This window comes from Vitis riparia, chromosome 19 (assembly GCF_004353265.1).
Source record: "Vitis riparia cultivar Riparia Gloire de Montpellier isolate 1030 chromosome 19, EGFV_Vit.rip_1.0, whole genome shotgun sequence".
Lineage (NCBI taxonomy): Eukaryota > Viridiplantae > Streptophyta > Magnoliopsida > Vitales > Vitaceae > Vitis > Vitis riparia.
Genome location: NC_048449.1, coordinates 11,214,301 through 11,231,243, shown reverse-complemented (window position 1 = coordinate 11,231,243; position 16,943 = coordinate 11,214,301). Strand labels below are relative to the sequence as shown.

The following is a 16,943-nucleotide window of genomic DNA, read 5'->3' as shown; positions in this document are numbered from 1 at the left end:
TAGGTTGTGGGGAAGGTAAAAAGGATCATTTGGTCAGGTGGGAAGGCAAATATGCTAAGTGTTTTCTACACACTCGCTTTGTGGTGGGTGATGGGTCTAGAATCCGTTTTTGAGAAGATTTGTGGTGGGGGAGACCAATCTTTGTGTTTACAATTTCTAAGTCTTTTCAAAGTCACCACTACTAAAAACTGTCATATTTCAGCCATCCTGGGTAATAACACCTCTTTGTCTTGGGATTTTTCTTTTTGTTGCAATCTAACTAATGCAGAGATTGTGGATTTTGAAAGATTAATGTCCTTACTCTCCAATATTCACTTAACTCCTTCTATTCCAGATGCAAAAGCTTAGGTGTCGTCTTCTTTCGGAGTTTTTTTCAGTAAAATTGTTTTTTTGAGCCTTATCCGTTTTGTCATATTCTGTTATGTTTTGCCCAACTAATTTTTTGTGAAGATCAAGAGTCCCTTCTAAGGTCAGAGCCTTTGCATGGTTAGTGGCACATAGGAAGGTAAATACCAACGACATGCTACCGTTGAGAAGGCCTTTCAAAGCCCTTAACCTTGATTGATGCATCCTTTTTGGGGGGAGTAGTGAGATGATTGATAATCTATTCTTGCATTATCCGATTACTTTGGGATTATGGCATAGGATATTTACACAAGTTGGGATGAAGTGGGTTCCGCTAGACAATATTTGTGATATGGTGGTGATCTCCTTAAAGTATTTTGGAATGCTTTTAGAGGTAGGGCTCTTTGGAGGATCGCGTGTTTCTCTTTGTTGTGGATTGTGTGGAGAGAGAGGAATGCAAGGATTTTTTAGGACACTTGGAGGATGCTAGAGTCGTGGGATTTCCTTCACTTTTATGTTTCTTTTTGGACTTATTGTACAAACATTTTTAAACCCTATCCTTTGAGTGTTATTCAGCTTAGTTGGCTTTCAATTTGTACACCATAGGCTTGGGTATATAGGGTCTAAAGTGGTTATACTTGTATAGGCCTTTTGTCTTTTTTGTATAGCCTTCTTTATTTAGCGGTGGTTTTCTTAGCTCTTTTGATCAGGTATGTACATCCTGGGGAGGACTTCTCATCCTTCTAATGTTTTTTTAATTAATACATATGTTTGTTTTTGATAAGAAAAAAAAAAAAAAAAACTATTGTTAATTATTTGGCTTGTCTCAAATCATAATGTTAGTGAATATGTGCAATGAAATGGGAAAGAGGGGGATAAAGAAAGGAATAAAAAATTATGCTTGGAATAAACTCAAGAAAACAAACCAGAAGCCTAAATAAAGTAGGAAACTATTATAATCATATCCCAATCAAAACATATATACAGCATAAGCAGAATAGGGAGCTTAAATGCATGGTAATACAATCTAAATTGAATTCCTAATTCTAAACCAATTCTATCTTTATTACATTAGATGGTCTGACCTTTAGCATACTTCTTGAATGATCCTGCATCAATAGTCTTCATTGAGATTTGTCCTCTTTCATGATTTACACTTGTTTAAGTTCTATTAGTATTTCTAGGAATCTGGGATACACAATAGAGAGGAATCACTATGTTGGAAAAATATAAGGCCCTATTTGGATTTTCTTTTTTGAGGCTAAAAGCTCTTTTTTAAGCTCAATAAAAGCATGTTTTTAAATCATTTTAGCACAAGAACTTTTGGCTTGAAAACGAGTTTGACCCAAAGGCAAGGTTAATGTTCCTTCTCATTGAAACTCTTTTATGTGGTAAGAAGTTTCATGTTTAATGAATTTTTCATAATACTAAGGTGGTCCCTTTGCAATCATGACTTCAGCTTCAACTTCTTGTTGAAGCCCACAGCAAGCTGTTCCAAACAAGGCTTAAAATTTGGAGACTGTCTAGCAGCCCAGTTTGGATGCATTCACACACACACAAGTCACAAATGTACAATACAACAACAGACAGAAAAAAGAGAAAAGAAAAGCATATGCATAGGGCAATTGGCAATGACAACAACAATGAAAGACAGAAAATGTTGAAAAGTGCTGAGGCATTTCTTGTGAGGCTTCAAGAGAGATCAGTGAAGAGAGATGGGGTGGATAGGCTGTTTTTGGTTGGATTCCGAGGATGAAAAATTCTCAATTAAAAAACCCTTCTATTTGTTATATGGCGCATGAGAGTGGAGGAACTTCTCTTGTAAAAGTAGTTTGGGACTCAAAGGTTCAACAAAACTGGGTTGCTCGAGAAGTAGCTTGGGGAAGGATTTTGACTTTGGATCAATTAGAAAGAGAGGATGGATTTTGCAAAATGGATGTTATTTTTGCAAGGGGGAAGTAGAATCAGCTGATCACATCTTTCTTCATCACCCTAAAACAAGGATCTTGTGGAATCTATTTTTTTCTTCATTTGATGTAAAGTGGATGCTGCCTTCTTCAGTAAGAGACTCTGTTAAGTTAGGATGAGACTTTTGTGAGGAAGAAATGTTGGAGGGATGGGGAGTTGCTTCGATGTGCTCATTCTGGACCATATGGAAGAAGAGAAATTGCAGATCATTTGAAAATGTGGAACAACGGGATCAGGCTCTCGAAATCTTATTGCTTTCATCTTTGCTTTGGACTAGAAAGTTCGTAGATGAGGCTTTCATGTCTTTGTTTGTCTTGTTGATTGGTTGAGTACTAGTTAATGGAAGGGAGAGTTTTTTCTTTTCTTTTTTTTCCTTTCTTTTTTGTTTCTCTGTTCTATTTCTTTGTCATTTGTCACCCTTTGTATATTCCTTGGATGCTTAGCTGCATCCTTTTTTTGTTCAGCATTTTTAATAATATTTTTGCTTGCCTATATAAAAAAAAAAAAACCAATAATTCCAACTGGACTTGCCGTGGTCTGGCTGTTTCAGTTAATCCAAAAAGTGAAGACTTGAAGGGAGAGGGAAAAAAGTTATGATTTTTAACCCTTTGTGAATCTGTTAAAAATCCATATTGAAAATAAATTAAGGCTAAATCTTTGAAAGAACAAGAACCTGGCATATAACCGATCATGCAGTTTGTATGGAAATTGAAGCCTCCACATGTCTAGTCTATTAAAAAGGAACTTTAGGATTAGAAGACATTTGTCTTGGACTTTTTAATAATATTATTTTGGGGGTGGATATGGGGCCTTTTATGGAAGTCTCTATTATTTTATGAATGTTTGTATATCTTGGAGGCAGAAATTCCACTAGATGGTTCGATAGGCAAAAATGCAAAGAAAATTGGCCTATGTTTCCTTTTTGTGTGTGCAAGTATATAGGTGACCTTCACAACTATGAAAAAATATTTGATTCTCCATTAGCTAGATTAGTATCTGTCTCTCACTCTTAATTTTCCATCTAGACAGTATGCATTTGGTAGTGATGACTCTTTGTGGATCTTAGAAGATAAATATGTATCAAGGCCAGCTGTGCTGGGGACAACTTTAAATGCTTTTATCACTCTTTTAACACCTTTCCCATCCTCTCTTTTTTGGTATTAGGTTGTCAGATTATTCAATGATGCTGCTCAAATGTCACCTGAGGATGCTGACGTCCACATAGTACTTGGTGTCCTGTATAATTTATCCAGAGAATATGACAAAGCTATTGCATCCTTTCAGACGGCTTTGAAACTCAAGCCACGTGATTACTCCCTTTGGAACAAGCTTGGTGCAACACAAGCTAACAGTGTTCAGAGCGCAGATGCAATATTAGCTTATCAACAGGTAGGCCTCACACAATTACTTTTGTACTCCAATTGGTCTTGTTGATAAACACATTAAACTTAATTAAATCTATTGTATTTATAGAACATTTGGAGTCTGAACACAAAGGTTAGCCTCTAGAATGATTAGAACATAATAAAAGCCATTAATCAAAATCCTAAATCTATTAAAGAAGCATTAGGAAAAGCAAATGGAATTATCTAAATGCTAGGATAGCACATTAAACTTCTTAGTGGCTTCCCTAATTAGCAGGCATCCAGTAAGCAAGGCTTAGTAATTATAAAATTCTTTGCAGTTTGGATTAGTATAATGAAAGGAAATTGATGTATGTAATAGCATTCAAGGAATTTGACCTTATTTGTTTTACTGATAGTTCTGCTTGACTGCTTGGGGCCACAACTGGGGAGCTGGGTCTGGGTTTCTAAAGAGTCACCAACAGCCAGGTCCTCCAAAAATTGATTGCTGTTTAGATATTATTTTACCTTATTTGTTTTACTTGTTAGTTCTGTATGCCTGCTTGGGTTAACAATTGGGGAGCAGGGACTGGGTTGCTCGAGGGTCACCAACAGCTGGGACCCCCAAAAGTTGTTCTCTTTTTTTAGAGACAGATAATTAGATAGGTAGATATGTAGGCAGGCAAGTGGGAAGATGGTTAGATAGTTAATTATTTTATTTACTTGGGGAAATAATTTGAGAGTGGGCACTGGATTGTTAATTATTTACTTATTTTACTTGCTGTTTTATATCCTGCTTGGGGCAGTAATTTTGAAGGCCTCCAAGAATTGGTAAAGGTATATGGCTGGGTATATATAGATATAAACCTATATCAAGTAAATAAATCAACTAACTATACCTATCAAACAAAAAAAAAAAAAAATCTCAATTAATAATAGTCACTTTCATGCATAAGAATAACTAGGATCCAGTATGACAGGAAGTTTAGTGCAAAAGTTCAAAACCTTCTATAAATATATTCTGAAGTAGTTTTAAATTCTGTTAAACATTTGTAAACTTCAAGAAGTTGTTTCTGCTTCTAAAGCAATCAAATTTTAGAAACCTTCTAAGTTTGTGTTCGGTATGCCTGCTTAGGGCAATAATTGGGGAGTGGGGGGGTGCATTTGCTAAAGGGTTGCCCAACGGCCAGGACCTCCAAAAATTTATCTAGGCAGATTGCAAGACAGATATCTGTGACTTTAGATCAACCAAATCAACCATCAGTAGTCACTTCCATGTCACAACACAGGTGCCAACTGCCATTGCTTTTTGGTTTTAGCAAGGCAGGAACAGCATGAGGCTTAAACTTTCACAAATGAGACAGCAGCTCCTCCACTTACCTTTTACGCTTTGCATGCTCACTTGGATTCATGCTTTAGGCAGGAAGATTAGGCATCTAAGACCTTGCCATAAAATATATAGCATGTCGAATGCTTTTTATTTTATTTTATTTTATTTTTATTTTTATTTATCGACAACAAGAAAGACTATAAATATGTATAAAGAAAAACATACAATGCTTGCACTAGAGGTGTAACATAGTACACACAAAATATACAAATGGTGTCGAAGGATAGGCAAGAAGAAGATCGAGGAACAAAAAGGAATATCCCCTCTCCGCCACCCCTTACTCAAAACTAATCCAATCTGACATGGGACTAACATAACAATTTAATCCATTACACGAAAGTATTCAAGATGATAGTTTAATTGCTTGTTTTGTTTCTTTGTTAATCTTCAAAGGTCCTTCTGTTTCTTTCCATTCGGAGCATTTAGAAGAAGCACACTGGAGTTGCCCTCCTACCTTTTTTTTTTTCCTTCTTGCCTACATAAGAGCCATGCTGGCTTAACAAAGTTCTCATTGAGGTATCCATCACACAAACCATACCAAACATAAAAAAATCAATTGCCACAGAATAATAAATGTAGGGCAATGGAGGAGCAAATGATTAGCCGATTCCTTGTCCTTTTTACACATGTAGCACTTATTTGGAATACTCCATTCTCTCCTTTTATGTTGCTCAATTGTCAATATTCTGCCCCATGATGTTTCCCAAGCAAAAAAATATTAACTTTCGTGGGAACCCAAGAATTCCAAACGTAGCTAGTGGTGAAAGGCTTACTTCTTCCTTTAATTAAAGAGAGGTAGAAGGATTTAATGGAGAGCTTGCCATCCTTGGATTCCTTTCACTCCGAACCATCGTCCTCCTCTCTCTGAACTGAGCAAGCCTGGAGTTTTTGGAAAAAGTTTGTCAAGACTTCAAGCTCCCAATCATGAAACTGGCTAGAAAATAGAGGCTCTACCAACCACTTTCCCCATATTGCTTCGATACATCCATAATCCATGCATTTTTGTCTGTGGTAAAAGAAAAAAAGAGAAAGACGATGGAAAAGATTCTTCCAAAAATGAGTCATCATATCATTTATCTTTCCAAAACTTGACCCTTCCATTGAAGCGAACTCTACCCTTCATGGATTCTCATTCTTTTTTGATTGCTTTCAACACACCCACCTCATAATTATCTCTCCCCTCTTGAGCACTATCCCCCTTCCCTAAATTTTTGAGAAATAACTTGCTTCTAAAGAGAATGCCTCTCAGTTGCAAATATCCAACACCACTTACTGAGAAGAGCCTTGTTTGGAACAACGAGGTTTCTAATATCTAGAAAGCTATAGGTCACTAAACAAGATGTGGTTTTTTTGCAAGCTATGCCCCACACTAAAGGAAGTTTCTTTGGATTTGCTTGAGCCTTCGACTCACCTTTTTCGGGATAATGAACATAAAGTAAATTGGGAGACTAGAAAGTGTTCTTCCAATCAAAGTGACTCTATGACCTTTAGATTAATATTGCCTTCCACAAAGTGAGGCTCTTTTGAAAACCTCTCCAAGTCTTGTGTCATAGATGGCTTAAACGAATGATCCAATGAAAGGCCTAGATAAGGGAGCTTACCCTGCAAACCAGCAAAGCAGCTAACATCTCCATATTGCTATCAACCCCAATTGAAATGAGCTCGTGCTTTTCCATATTAATTTTCAAACTCATAAAATTAATGACCAACTTAGATCTTCCAAATGATCTTGCCTAGTGTCATAGAAACAAGAGTGTCGTTAGTATATAACAAGTGGGTCATTTCTTGCCCATTGCTGCCTCCACCACTCACCTTAAAACCTGAAATGAAACCCCCTTCTCTTACCCTCAACAAAATTTGGCTAAGTGCCTCCATGGCCAAAATAAACAAATAAGGAAATGGGCCTTCCTTAGCCCTTGAGAACTTTGGAATAAGCCTGTTGGAGTCCCATTTATGAGTGCTAAAAATTTTCCAATGGAGTTGCACCATCTGATCCATCTCTACTTTAATCCCATCTTCTCTAAAACCAACTTTAAAAAGTCTCAATTAACATGATCATATGGTTTTTTGATATCCATTTCACAAAGTATACCATTGATGCTGCCCTTCATCCTTTGAGTCAATGACCTCATTTGAGATGAGGACATCCAAGATTTGTCTACCTTCCACAAGCGTGTGTTGGTAGTTAGACACATGGACGAACATGTTGAAATTTTTTGGTGAAATATTGCCGAAAAATCATGTATCAGATGGTCTCGACACGAGATATGGGGTGGAGATACTGTTTGCCCAATGTTTTTGATTTTTTCCCCATTCATCACTGATAATTTGGCGATATCCCAATATTTTAGCAACATCTTGGCATTATCGCTGATTTTTCAGTGTCAGCACCATTTTTCCATTTAATGGCAAAATTAATTGGGCTGTGGGGTGCAGGATACAACCCAGCCTAGTTCAAAAGTCCTACAATATGTAATATTAGGGCCCAATTGTGGCCTGATGATCTCTGCTGATGCTCAGCCCTATTAAATAAGGCATTTGTTTCCTTTGAGAATTTGATGTGGGATTGTTTCTTAAAGAAAGAAAGGCACAAAAATCTGCAAGGCCAAGTTTTGAAGCTGGTCACACTTGAACCTGGTCCTCGGGTGTGAAGCATGTGAGCCCTTGCCACTGAACCAAGTGTGCTTTTGATACAAAAAATGCGCATGTAATTTATATGTATATATAAATAATATATTTTATATTCATGTGCACACACATGCACACACACATATATATACATGAAGATAAGTTAATTTTAATATAATTAAAATTAACTTATCTTCATGTATAAGTTAATTTAAATTATTTTAATTATATTATTATGTATAAATGGAGGAGAGCAAGAGAGAGAGGGCCAGAGAGAGCGAGAGCGACGGAGGAGAGCGAGTGCTTCTGTGTGCGAGCGAGGGTATAGAGGGCGATGTCCTCTCGGGGTCTTGGAAGAGCTTGAGGAAGAGTAGCTTCGGAGTGGAGTCGAAGACTTTCAAGGTCGAGGTAGAGGAGAAGAAAGGCAAACTGCAAGCCACGATTGTGGAGAGGAAAAGAGGGATTTCTTCGTGGATCAAGCTAGGACTGGAGAGCCTAGGGCTCTTTGTAGAATGTCTGGTTCTATGCATTAAGGACACGAGAACTGGAAAATGGGAAAGAAAATGGAAGGAAAAAGGGAGGGCCTATTCGCTGGTGTGCGATGAAAACAAGGGGGGGTGCTTCCTTCGGCTAGGAGTTGTGGAGCTGGAGAAGAAAAGGTTTAACATCTTTATCCCGAGAGGAATAGGAGTAAAGGGTGGCTAGGCTTCAATGGCGGAGACGTTACGGCGCTTGGGTGTTGCTTTTGGAGGAAAGGAAAGCCAGAAGGACGAGGCGATGATGCTGAAGGAGGCTAATTGGTGTTGGGATAACATAGAGTTCAAGGTGGGTAAGGGGACTAAAGTCAAGTTCTGGACTGATCATTGGTGTGGCCATGTGGCGTTGTCCCAAAATTTTCCCCAGTTATGTGCCTTGGCGGTCCATAGGAATGCAACGGTCAATGAAGTGTGGGACTCAAGCCTTGGTCAAGGAGGTTGGAATCTCAGATTTTCAAGAGATTTTAATGATTGGGAGCTGGATTTGATTGGAGATTTGTTTAATATGCTAAGGGACTTCAGGATTTCTTCAGAAGAGGACTCAGTGTTATGGAAAGGAGGGGGTCATGGCACTTTTGGGGTTAGGGATGCTTATAACTTGCTGGTTGCTCCCAATGGCCCCACCTTCCCGAAAAAGTGCATTTGGGTGGATAAGGTCCCAACCAAAGTTGCTTTTTTTTGCTTGGGAAGCCACGTGGGGGAAGATTCTCACCTTAGATAGGCTTAAAAAACGGGGGTGACAGCTCCCTAATCGTTGTTTTTTGTGTGGTTGTGAAGAGGAAAATGTAAATCATATTCTTTTACACTATATAATGGTTAGGGTCCTTTGGGAGATCGTCCTTGCCTTGTTTGGGGTTCAGTGGGTGTTCCCAGAGATGGTCAAAGAGGTGTTACTTAGTTGGAGGGGCCCTTTTGTGGGGAAAAAGAGGAAAAAGATTTAGAATTCCATTCCGTTGTGTATTTTTTTGGACGGTATGGAGGGAAATGAATCGATTAGCTTTTAGGGGGGGTTTTTTAGCTATACAGAAACTCAAAAATTCTTTTATTTGTAATTTGTGGAGTTGGGCTAGGGTGTATATGGAAGAGGAGTCCTCTTCGCTCTTAGGCTTTTTGGAGTGGCTAGCGGCTACTTAAGGGCTGGTGAGGTTGTTTGTTTTTTGTGTTTTTTGGTTTAGGCTACTATGTATACTCCCTGTATGCTTTGTGGCTTTCTGCCCCTTATTATATTTTGTGCTTATATATAAAAAAAAAATTATATTATTATGTATTTTATACAATAATTAAATACAAGAAAAATATACATTTATAAATATTAAAATAAAAAAAATACTAAATACATTCTCATTTTAATATTAATGTGTTTTCAAATTTAATATATTATTGTCTAATGTTATAAATTTATCATAAATATATCAATTTATTCTTTAAAACAACTTCAATTTCTTTCTTAAAACAACTTCAACATACATAGTAATGTTTTTCTCTCATTTTTTGGGGTTTTGATTAAATTTTTGTTTGTCGATATTTTTTGTCAAAATATCCACCGATATTTCCCAATATATCCCCCTATATTCATAAAATCCGACTACCAATATATCCGTAAAAATCGATATTTCATCCTTGGTTAGACACCACTTTTCCAACTACCTTTTTAAGCCTATTTGTCAGGACCTTCGCTAATGTAACCCCCTACTAGACTGATGGGTTTGAAATCCTTCAAATCCTTTGCTCCACCTTTCTTAGGGATCAAGACCAAAAAAGTGGCATTAAGACTTCTTTCTAAGGAGCTGTTATGAAAAAGATCCCAAAAGAAACCCATCACCTCTTGCTTAACAAAATCCCTACTCAATTGCCAGAAAGCCATGGAGGAGCCGTTTGGATCTGGAGGCTTGTGCCTGCACAAGTTAAACAAGGAATCCCCCCTCCTCTCTACTAATGGATGCTCCAAGCTCCTGCACTCCCCAGTGCTGCAAAACTTAAACCACTGATATCAGGTCTCTAACCCCCTACTTTGGATAAAAGGCTTTGTATTCCTTCTCCCTTAATAGCTACCTCCTCAGAAAACTACTCTCCATTTATTCTTACCCTTGTAAAGTAATTCCTTCTATTGCATGCAGAGGCCATTTTATGGAAGAACCTAGTGTTTCTATCCCCCTCTCCTTTAACCAGAATTCCCCATGATTTTTGTCTTCACTTAGTTTCTTCCAAAGCTGCCCACTTGCTATACTTGTCCACCGCTGCCCTATAGCATGTTAAATGTTGCAATGTGCACAGTAGGGGATGTTCATTAGGTAGCTCTTTGGGAGCAACATCTGAAAAGTTCTTCGGCCATTCCCCTCTGTATGTAGAAAAGAAACACTATGAGCAGCTGTCTTCTTCACTTCTCTCATTATTACAGAATATATAACCCCATTTTGCTTGCTTTCTGATTGAAAAACTTCTTAGTAAGAATGTGAGGTGAATTCTTCATGTTATCTGCAACTGTTGTTAGCTTTGCCACTCGATATTCGTCCATTTCAGAATCAATCATTAGCTTCAGCATAACTTTTCTGTTTTTGAACATATTTTCTTTTCCACAATGGAATCAATAAAAGCTGGAAAGTTTTGTGTTTTTCGGCCATCAATTTATTAGAAGATAGACTGACCAACTTTATATGCTACAAACCTAAACTCTTAAGATTCCTTGGAAGTAATCACAGTAATAAAACTAAAAAATTAGCATGAACTGATAAACAAAGTTAAAAGACTCCTGAAAATGTAAAACATTAATGGCTTTGAAAGTAAGAATGCTTCTGGCTCTTTGACTGGACTTATATATATAGAAGATTAGACTCTAAGGCCCAAACTATGATTTGGAATACTTTGGATGATAATGGGCCTAGTTGAGATTTTATATAATTCAAGGTAGATTTCTGCCCAAGTATATTCACCTTGCATTATATAAAATCTCAACTAGGCCAATTATCATCCAAAGTATGCCAAATCAGAATTTGGGCCTTAGAGTCTAATCTTTGATGCCTTAACTCTTACAGGTGGTTGCCACTTTTTCATACCAAAAGTTTAGCCCAAAGAGTGAACCTTTTATGCATATACACAGAATTAGTTTTAAAAATTTTGTTGAACATTGGTAAATTTCAAGAAGTTACTTCCATTTCTAAAGCAATCAAATTAGAACCTTTTTCAAGTTCCTGTGTTCCTTGGGGAACGCTGTGGCCCCATCTATTCAGTTTCTTTATTCTCCATCTGGAATTATTTGGAACACCTTTTCAAGTCTGGATATGGTCTTTCAGGAATTCTCCCTTGCAGTATATTGAATTCAATTATGCTTCCAGGAAACTTTCAATTGTGGCCTTCATATGTTATTGGCCATTATGCCTGCCACTTGTATTTTTTATTTATTTATTTTTTGATAGACAACAAGATCATGTATTAAGAAGTGCCAAAAAGGAGGGGGCGTGCCTTACGTATACTGGCAGTATACACAGAAACAGCCCAAGGCACACCTCAAACAAAGATGGACTACACTAACAAACAAAGCAAAGCAAAGCAAAGCTAACCACAATAAAGAGTATCTAGGAAATTCAAAATAGAGAGGAGCTCTAACTCCAAAGAATCCCTAGACTGTTCAAAAAGTGTCTGAATGAAGAGATCTTTTAATCTTTGGTCGGAAAGCTTTTCATCTTTGAAGGTCCTTTGATTGCGCTTCTTCCAAATACACCAAAATAAGCAAATGGGAGCCAAACGCCAAACTGCTCTTTTTTTTTTCTTTTGAAACCCCTTAACTTTCCATTGTAGAAGGAGACTTCTCATTGAGTCTGGAAATGCCCAAACAAATCCAAAAAGGGCTAACAAAAAGGTCCATAGCTCTCTTGTCTTGGCACAATGAATCAAAATGTGATCGGCTGATTGTTCACTATCTTTACAAAGATTAGATCTGTTGACCATTTGCCATCCCCTCTTCATTAAAGTATCTACAATTAAGATCTTCCCCCAAACAACTTCCCAAGCAAAAAAACAAGTTCTAAGATGAGCACAGGATCCCCAAATCACCTTGCCAGGAAAAACTACACTATTCTCCATCCTTAGAGAACAATAACAAGACTTGACACTGAAGATTCCCTTCCTATCTTCTTTCCAACATAAAGTGTCCTCACCTTCTTGCACTTTTAACGGGTAAAGAAATACCAAAAAGTGGGTCACCTCCTCTACCTTCCAATCTTGGAAGGGTCTTCTAAATTGGACCTCCCAACATCCCCCTTTGTCCCCTTCTCTTTTCCATAAATCTGCAACTGTAGCATTTTTATGGGATGCTATCCTAAAAAGAGTAGGGTAAACATCTTTCAGCTTAAAATCCCCCGCCTAAATGTCCCACCAAAAACTTATACGACTACCATTTCCTATATGGATAGAAGATTTGACACTGAATTTTTCTCACGCTTTTCTAGTGTCCCTCCAAAGGCTCATCCTAAAGGAATCCCTCCTCCCTCTAGTAGTCCAACCCCCCTCCATCTCCTTGAATTTTCCGCAAATGATCTTCCTCCACAAGCTGTCATGCTCAACAAAGAACCTCCGTAACCATTTGCCTAGCAAAGTTTGATTGAGACTGTCAAATCTTCTTAGCCTCAACCCTCCAAAATCTTTAGCCTTACACACAGCAGGCCATTTTACTAAGTGGATCTTTCTCCCATCTTCCAAATCTCCCCAGAAAAAGTCTCCTTAAATTCTCTCTAATCTAATTCTCATTTTTCTAGGAATTACATAGAGGGATATAAAATAGATAGGGAGATTTGAAAGAGTGCTCTTAATAAGGACTAGTCTTCCTCCTTTGGATAAGTATTATTTTTTTCCAAGCAGCTAATTTCCTTTTAAATCTCTACTCAATTGAGTTCCATACACCACAATGCTTCTTAGGGCCCCAAGGGGTAAACCTAGATTAGAAGTAGGAAGCTTTCCTACTTTGCATCCAAAAAGAGAAGCTACTCTATTTACATCCTCTGTCTCCTCTACTAGAATAATTTCACTTTTTTTTTTGCAAATTTATTTTCAAACTTGACACCAATCTGAAACAAATGACAACCCATTTCCAATATTTCAGTTGCTCTACATAATCATTGCAAAAAAGAAGGGTATCATTAGCAAACAAAATGTGTGAAACTTGAGTCTACTCTTCCCATTTCCCTCAATCTTGAAACTCCTAATGAATCCTCCCTGTTCAGCCTTTGCAATTAGGCTGCTGAGGGCTTCCATTACCAACACAAAGCGATACTGTGAAGGAGGGTTCCCTTGCCTCAATCATCTAGAGATCGATAAAAAATTTGTGGGGTTGCCATTAACAAGAAATGCCATTCTCATAGATGAAATGCAAAAGTGGATCCATTGTCTCCATTTGGGGTTGAACCCCATTTTTTCTAAGGCTGAAAAAAGGAACTTCCAGCTTACATGATCGTAAGCCTTTTCTATATCCAGTTTGCAAACTAAGCTTGCAGTGGAATTACGCTTCCTCGAATCAATCACCTCATTTGCAATCAAAGTAGCATCCAAGATCTGTCTACCTCCCACACAAGCATTCTGACCGTTTGACACCACCTTGCCAATCAGCCTTTTCAATCTATTAACTAGGACTTTTGCAAGAGGTTTATAAAGGCTCCCCAGCAGGCTGATTGGTCTAAAGTCCTTCACGTCACCTGCCCCTCCTTTTTTAGGGATGAGAACTAAAAATGCTGCATTAAGGCTACGAGTCATGGAATTCTGCGTATGAAACTCCTCAAAAAGCTTGGCATTTTGAAGAATCAAACACCATTTAATTTGTGATATATATGTTGAATGGGCTAAGCACATGTATTTATTTTACAGGGTAAATTTCATTCACCTCCCTTCAGGTTTGGACTAAATACACTTAGCTATGATTAGTATGAAATTTCGTTAAATACCTACCTTATTTTAAATTAAAGGGGAGGTGAGTAAAAATAATAAATGCGAAGGGTAAGAAAGGTATTTTACAAAATTTTCGAACTAATGGTTTTTAGAGGTGTTTGACACAAGCCTCAGGGTAGATTAGTGACATTAGCCCTTATTTTATGTGCATAAGCATACCAGTGATTAGATTTCCTACTGGCATAATAACCTTTCATTTCTTTCATGCATTCTTGTACTTCTATAATCAAGTTTCCTTATTTCTTTTCTGAGGTGTATCATTTTCAACTTTAAACTAACGTTTCTTGTTCTATCTCTGATTCCCAGGCACTGGATTTGAAGCCTAATTATGTCCGTGCATGGGCGAACATGGGTATCAGTTATGCCAACCAGGTTTGTTCCTACACTAGATCCTTCATACTGTTTTCCAGCTTTGGCTTTCATTACATAGAAGTTGAATTTACAATTTGCAACATGTTTTATGTTCTTTGTGGTTCCTGTGGTATGTGAATCAGAGTAACGTGAGGTTTCAATGATTCATTTATATAAGCAGGCAGATTCCTCACAACACTCAGATAGCATAATAGCTGATATTTTGATGTAAACAATAGTTAGGTGTTAAATGTTGATGTGCATTAAAAATGAACGGGAGATCTGATGTGCTGATGATACAAGAGCATACAAGTTTATCAAATGCAGTCTTTAATCACCAAGAAGACAACAGTAAAATTTGAAGACAGTCATTGATTGAAAATCTAAGATGTACAAACAGGACATACTTTACTGTGCTATTATTTATTTATTTATTTTTCCTTGAGCATGAAGCATTGCTTCTCAATTAACTTAGTGTTGAAATTCAAAAGGATTAAAAGACATTGCTTATGGTATTTAGGTTTTAATTTATATTATATATGTCAAGTTATTAACTAATTTAACTACTCTAATCAACTGTCTTGTTCTAATTCTGGGTAAATTTGATAAATATCCCTTTTTTATCTGAGCGTGGAACATCTTATGTGTTGGAGATTTTCAACCCCTATATACAAACAAATTCATCCCCAACATTTTCAATGTTCCAAGCTTAATGCCATTTATTATCATGCAGGGTATCAGGATTTTAAACTAATGGAAGTGTAAGCATATTTTTTCTATTCAGGGTATGCATGAGGATTCTATTCGTTACTATGTCCGGGCACTTGCGATGAATCCAAAGGCAGATAATGCCTGGCAATATTTGAGAATTTCTCTTAGGTATGTTGATGGAAAAATAAACTTTATTGCCTGTTGTTTAATTTGTGCTCCTCTCATATTCTTCATCCTTTTCAGCTGCGCGTCCCGAAATGACATGATGGAAGCTTGTGATGCTCGGAATCTTGATATTCTGCAGAAGGAGTTTCCTCTTTAAAACAATTATATTCATTTGGGAGATGAGAGAAATAATGGGGGTCTGCCCTTGAGATGAGGTCTGATTCTAAAGCTTTTGTAGGAAAGATGCAATCCAAGGCTTGTGACAATTCCATAGCCCACGGCCTGACGTTCAGGTTCCATCTTTTGCTGCATTTGGGTATAGTAGAAGGAAGTGTTCCAATCTTGTTCCGGTCTGCAACAGTGGAAAAGATTAAAGGTGGCAATTTTTTTTTTTTTTAAATAAAATTTGAAAACACCATCTCTCAAGCTTCATACAGAGTGTGGTTATTCCATACTGATGAGATGAGAAGGGAAATTGAAAATGAGGGGGCCAAATAAATGCTGATAATAAAGGATTGTGAAATTCCTTTGTGTTTGTACATATGATCAACAACTTAATATTTTAGCAACAGTGGATATTCCTTTTTTCTGGTTCCCTGGTATAGATAAGACTTCATTGCAAAGACTTTGATGACATGACTTCTGCTGCATTTCAGACCTTGTCTGTTCAAATATTGAACATTCAAATTGCAATGCAATGCTAAGTGGTTATTATTTCCAGTGTTCTGTTTTAAAGTTGAATTAAAGTAACTCTTTCTAGTAAAAGAATAAAACATCAAATTATTATTCGGAATGCTTCATGATAGAGGTTAATTTCATTCACATCTCCCATTGTTTTGAAAGGTCCATGTCTTTTAAAAGCTAAAGTAGATTCTGACAATCGAGCCATAAATCAATCCCCAAGGGCCAATCTATCACTCGTTCATTACCCAAATAGATCAAACCACATTGTGCCTCCCCATTTTGTCAAAAACCAACGGAGGGAGTAACAAGGCATGTAAATATAGTGAAAGAATTGTATGTAGAAATTATATTGATAATGGAGATTATTAATGAAGAGATGATTTTTATTTCTCTTATAATCTTAAAATTTGTCATAAACAATATGCTTATTAAAATTTATTATGAGTTGTAGTACTTAAACTTTTAGGGTGATTATAAAGTGACAGTCACTAAACTGGACCTCTAAAAGATTATTCTTGGGCACCTTATTATCATGTTAAGACTTTGTCTAATTAATATTACATAAAGTCTTTTGACTTAAGGATGTGACCAAGTTTTATATATAGCTTTGATATATGAATATATTAAGTTTTATAAATAATATATAAAAACTATTGTATATTTGATAAAGGATCTATTAATTCTATGATACAAGAAAATATTCAAGATTATGCATGTCACATAAAAATTGGACTCAAGTATTGGCTAATCAATTTAGAAATTATTTTCAAGAATCTTTTGCAAAGTATATATATCTATAGTATATTGCACATTATAATTTTTTAACTTGCTTTTCAAAAGACTATTTATAAGAGGTGACACTTATAATGGAATGTAAGTAGGGAACTT

At 36.8% G+C, this 16,943-nt stretch overlaps 1 protein-coding gene across 1 annotated transcript in view; it reads left to right on the top strand.

Moving 5' to 3' along the window:
* Positions 1-16,091, top strand: part of LOC117908691 (peroxisome biogenesis protein 5) — a 51,757-nt gene extending 35,666 nt beyond the window's left edge. The window contains exons 12-15 of the mRNA XM_034822368.1: positions 3,478-3,702; positions 14,451-14,516; positions 15,280-15,374; positions 15,450-16,091. Coding sequence (XP_034678259.1) covers positions 3,478-3,702; positions 14,451-14,516; positions 15,280-15,374; positions 15,450-15,528 — 465 coding nt within the window. The 3' untranslated portion in view covers positions 15,529-16,091. The remainder of the gene's footprint in view (positions 1-3,477; positions 3,703-14,450; positions 14,517-15,279; positions 15,375-15,449) is intronic.
* Positions 16,092-16,943: the final 852 nt, after the last annotated feature.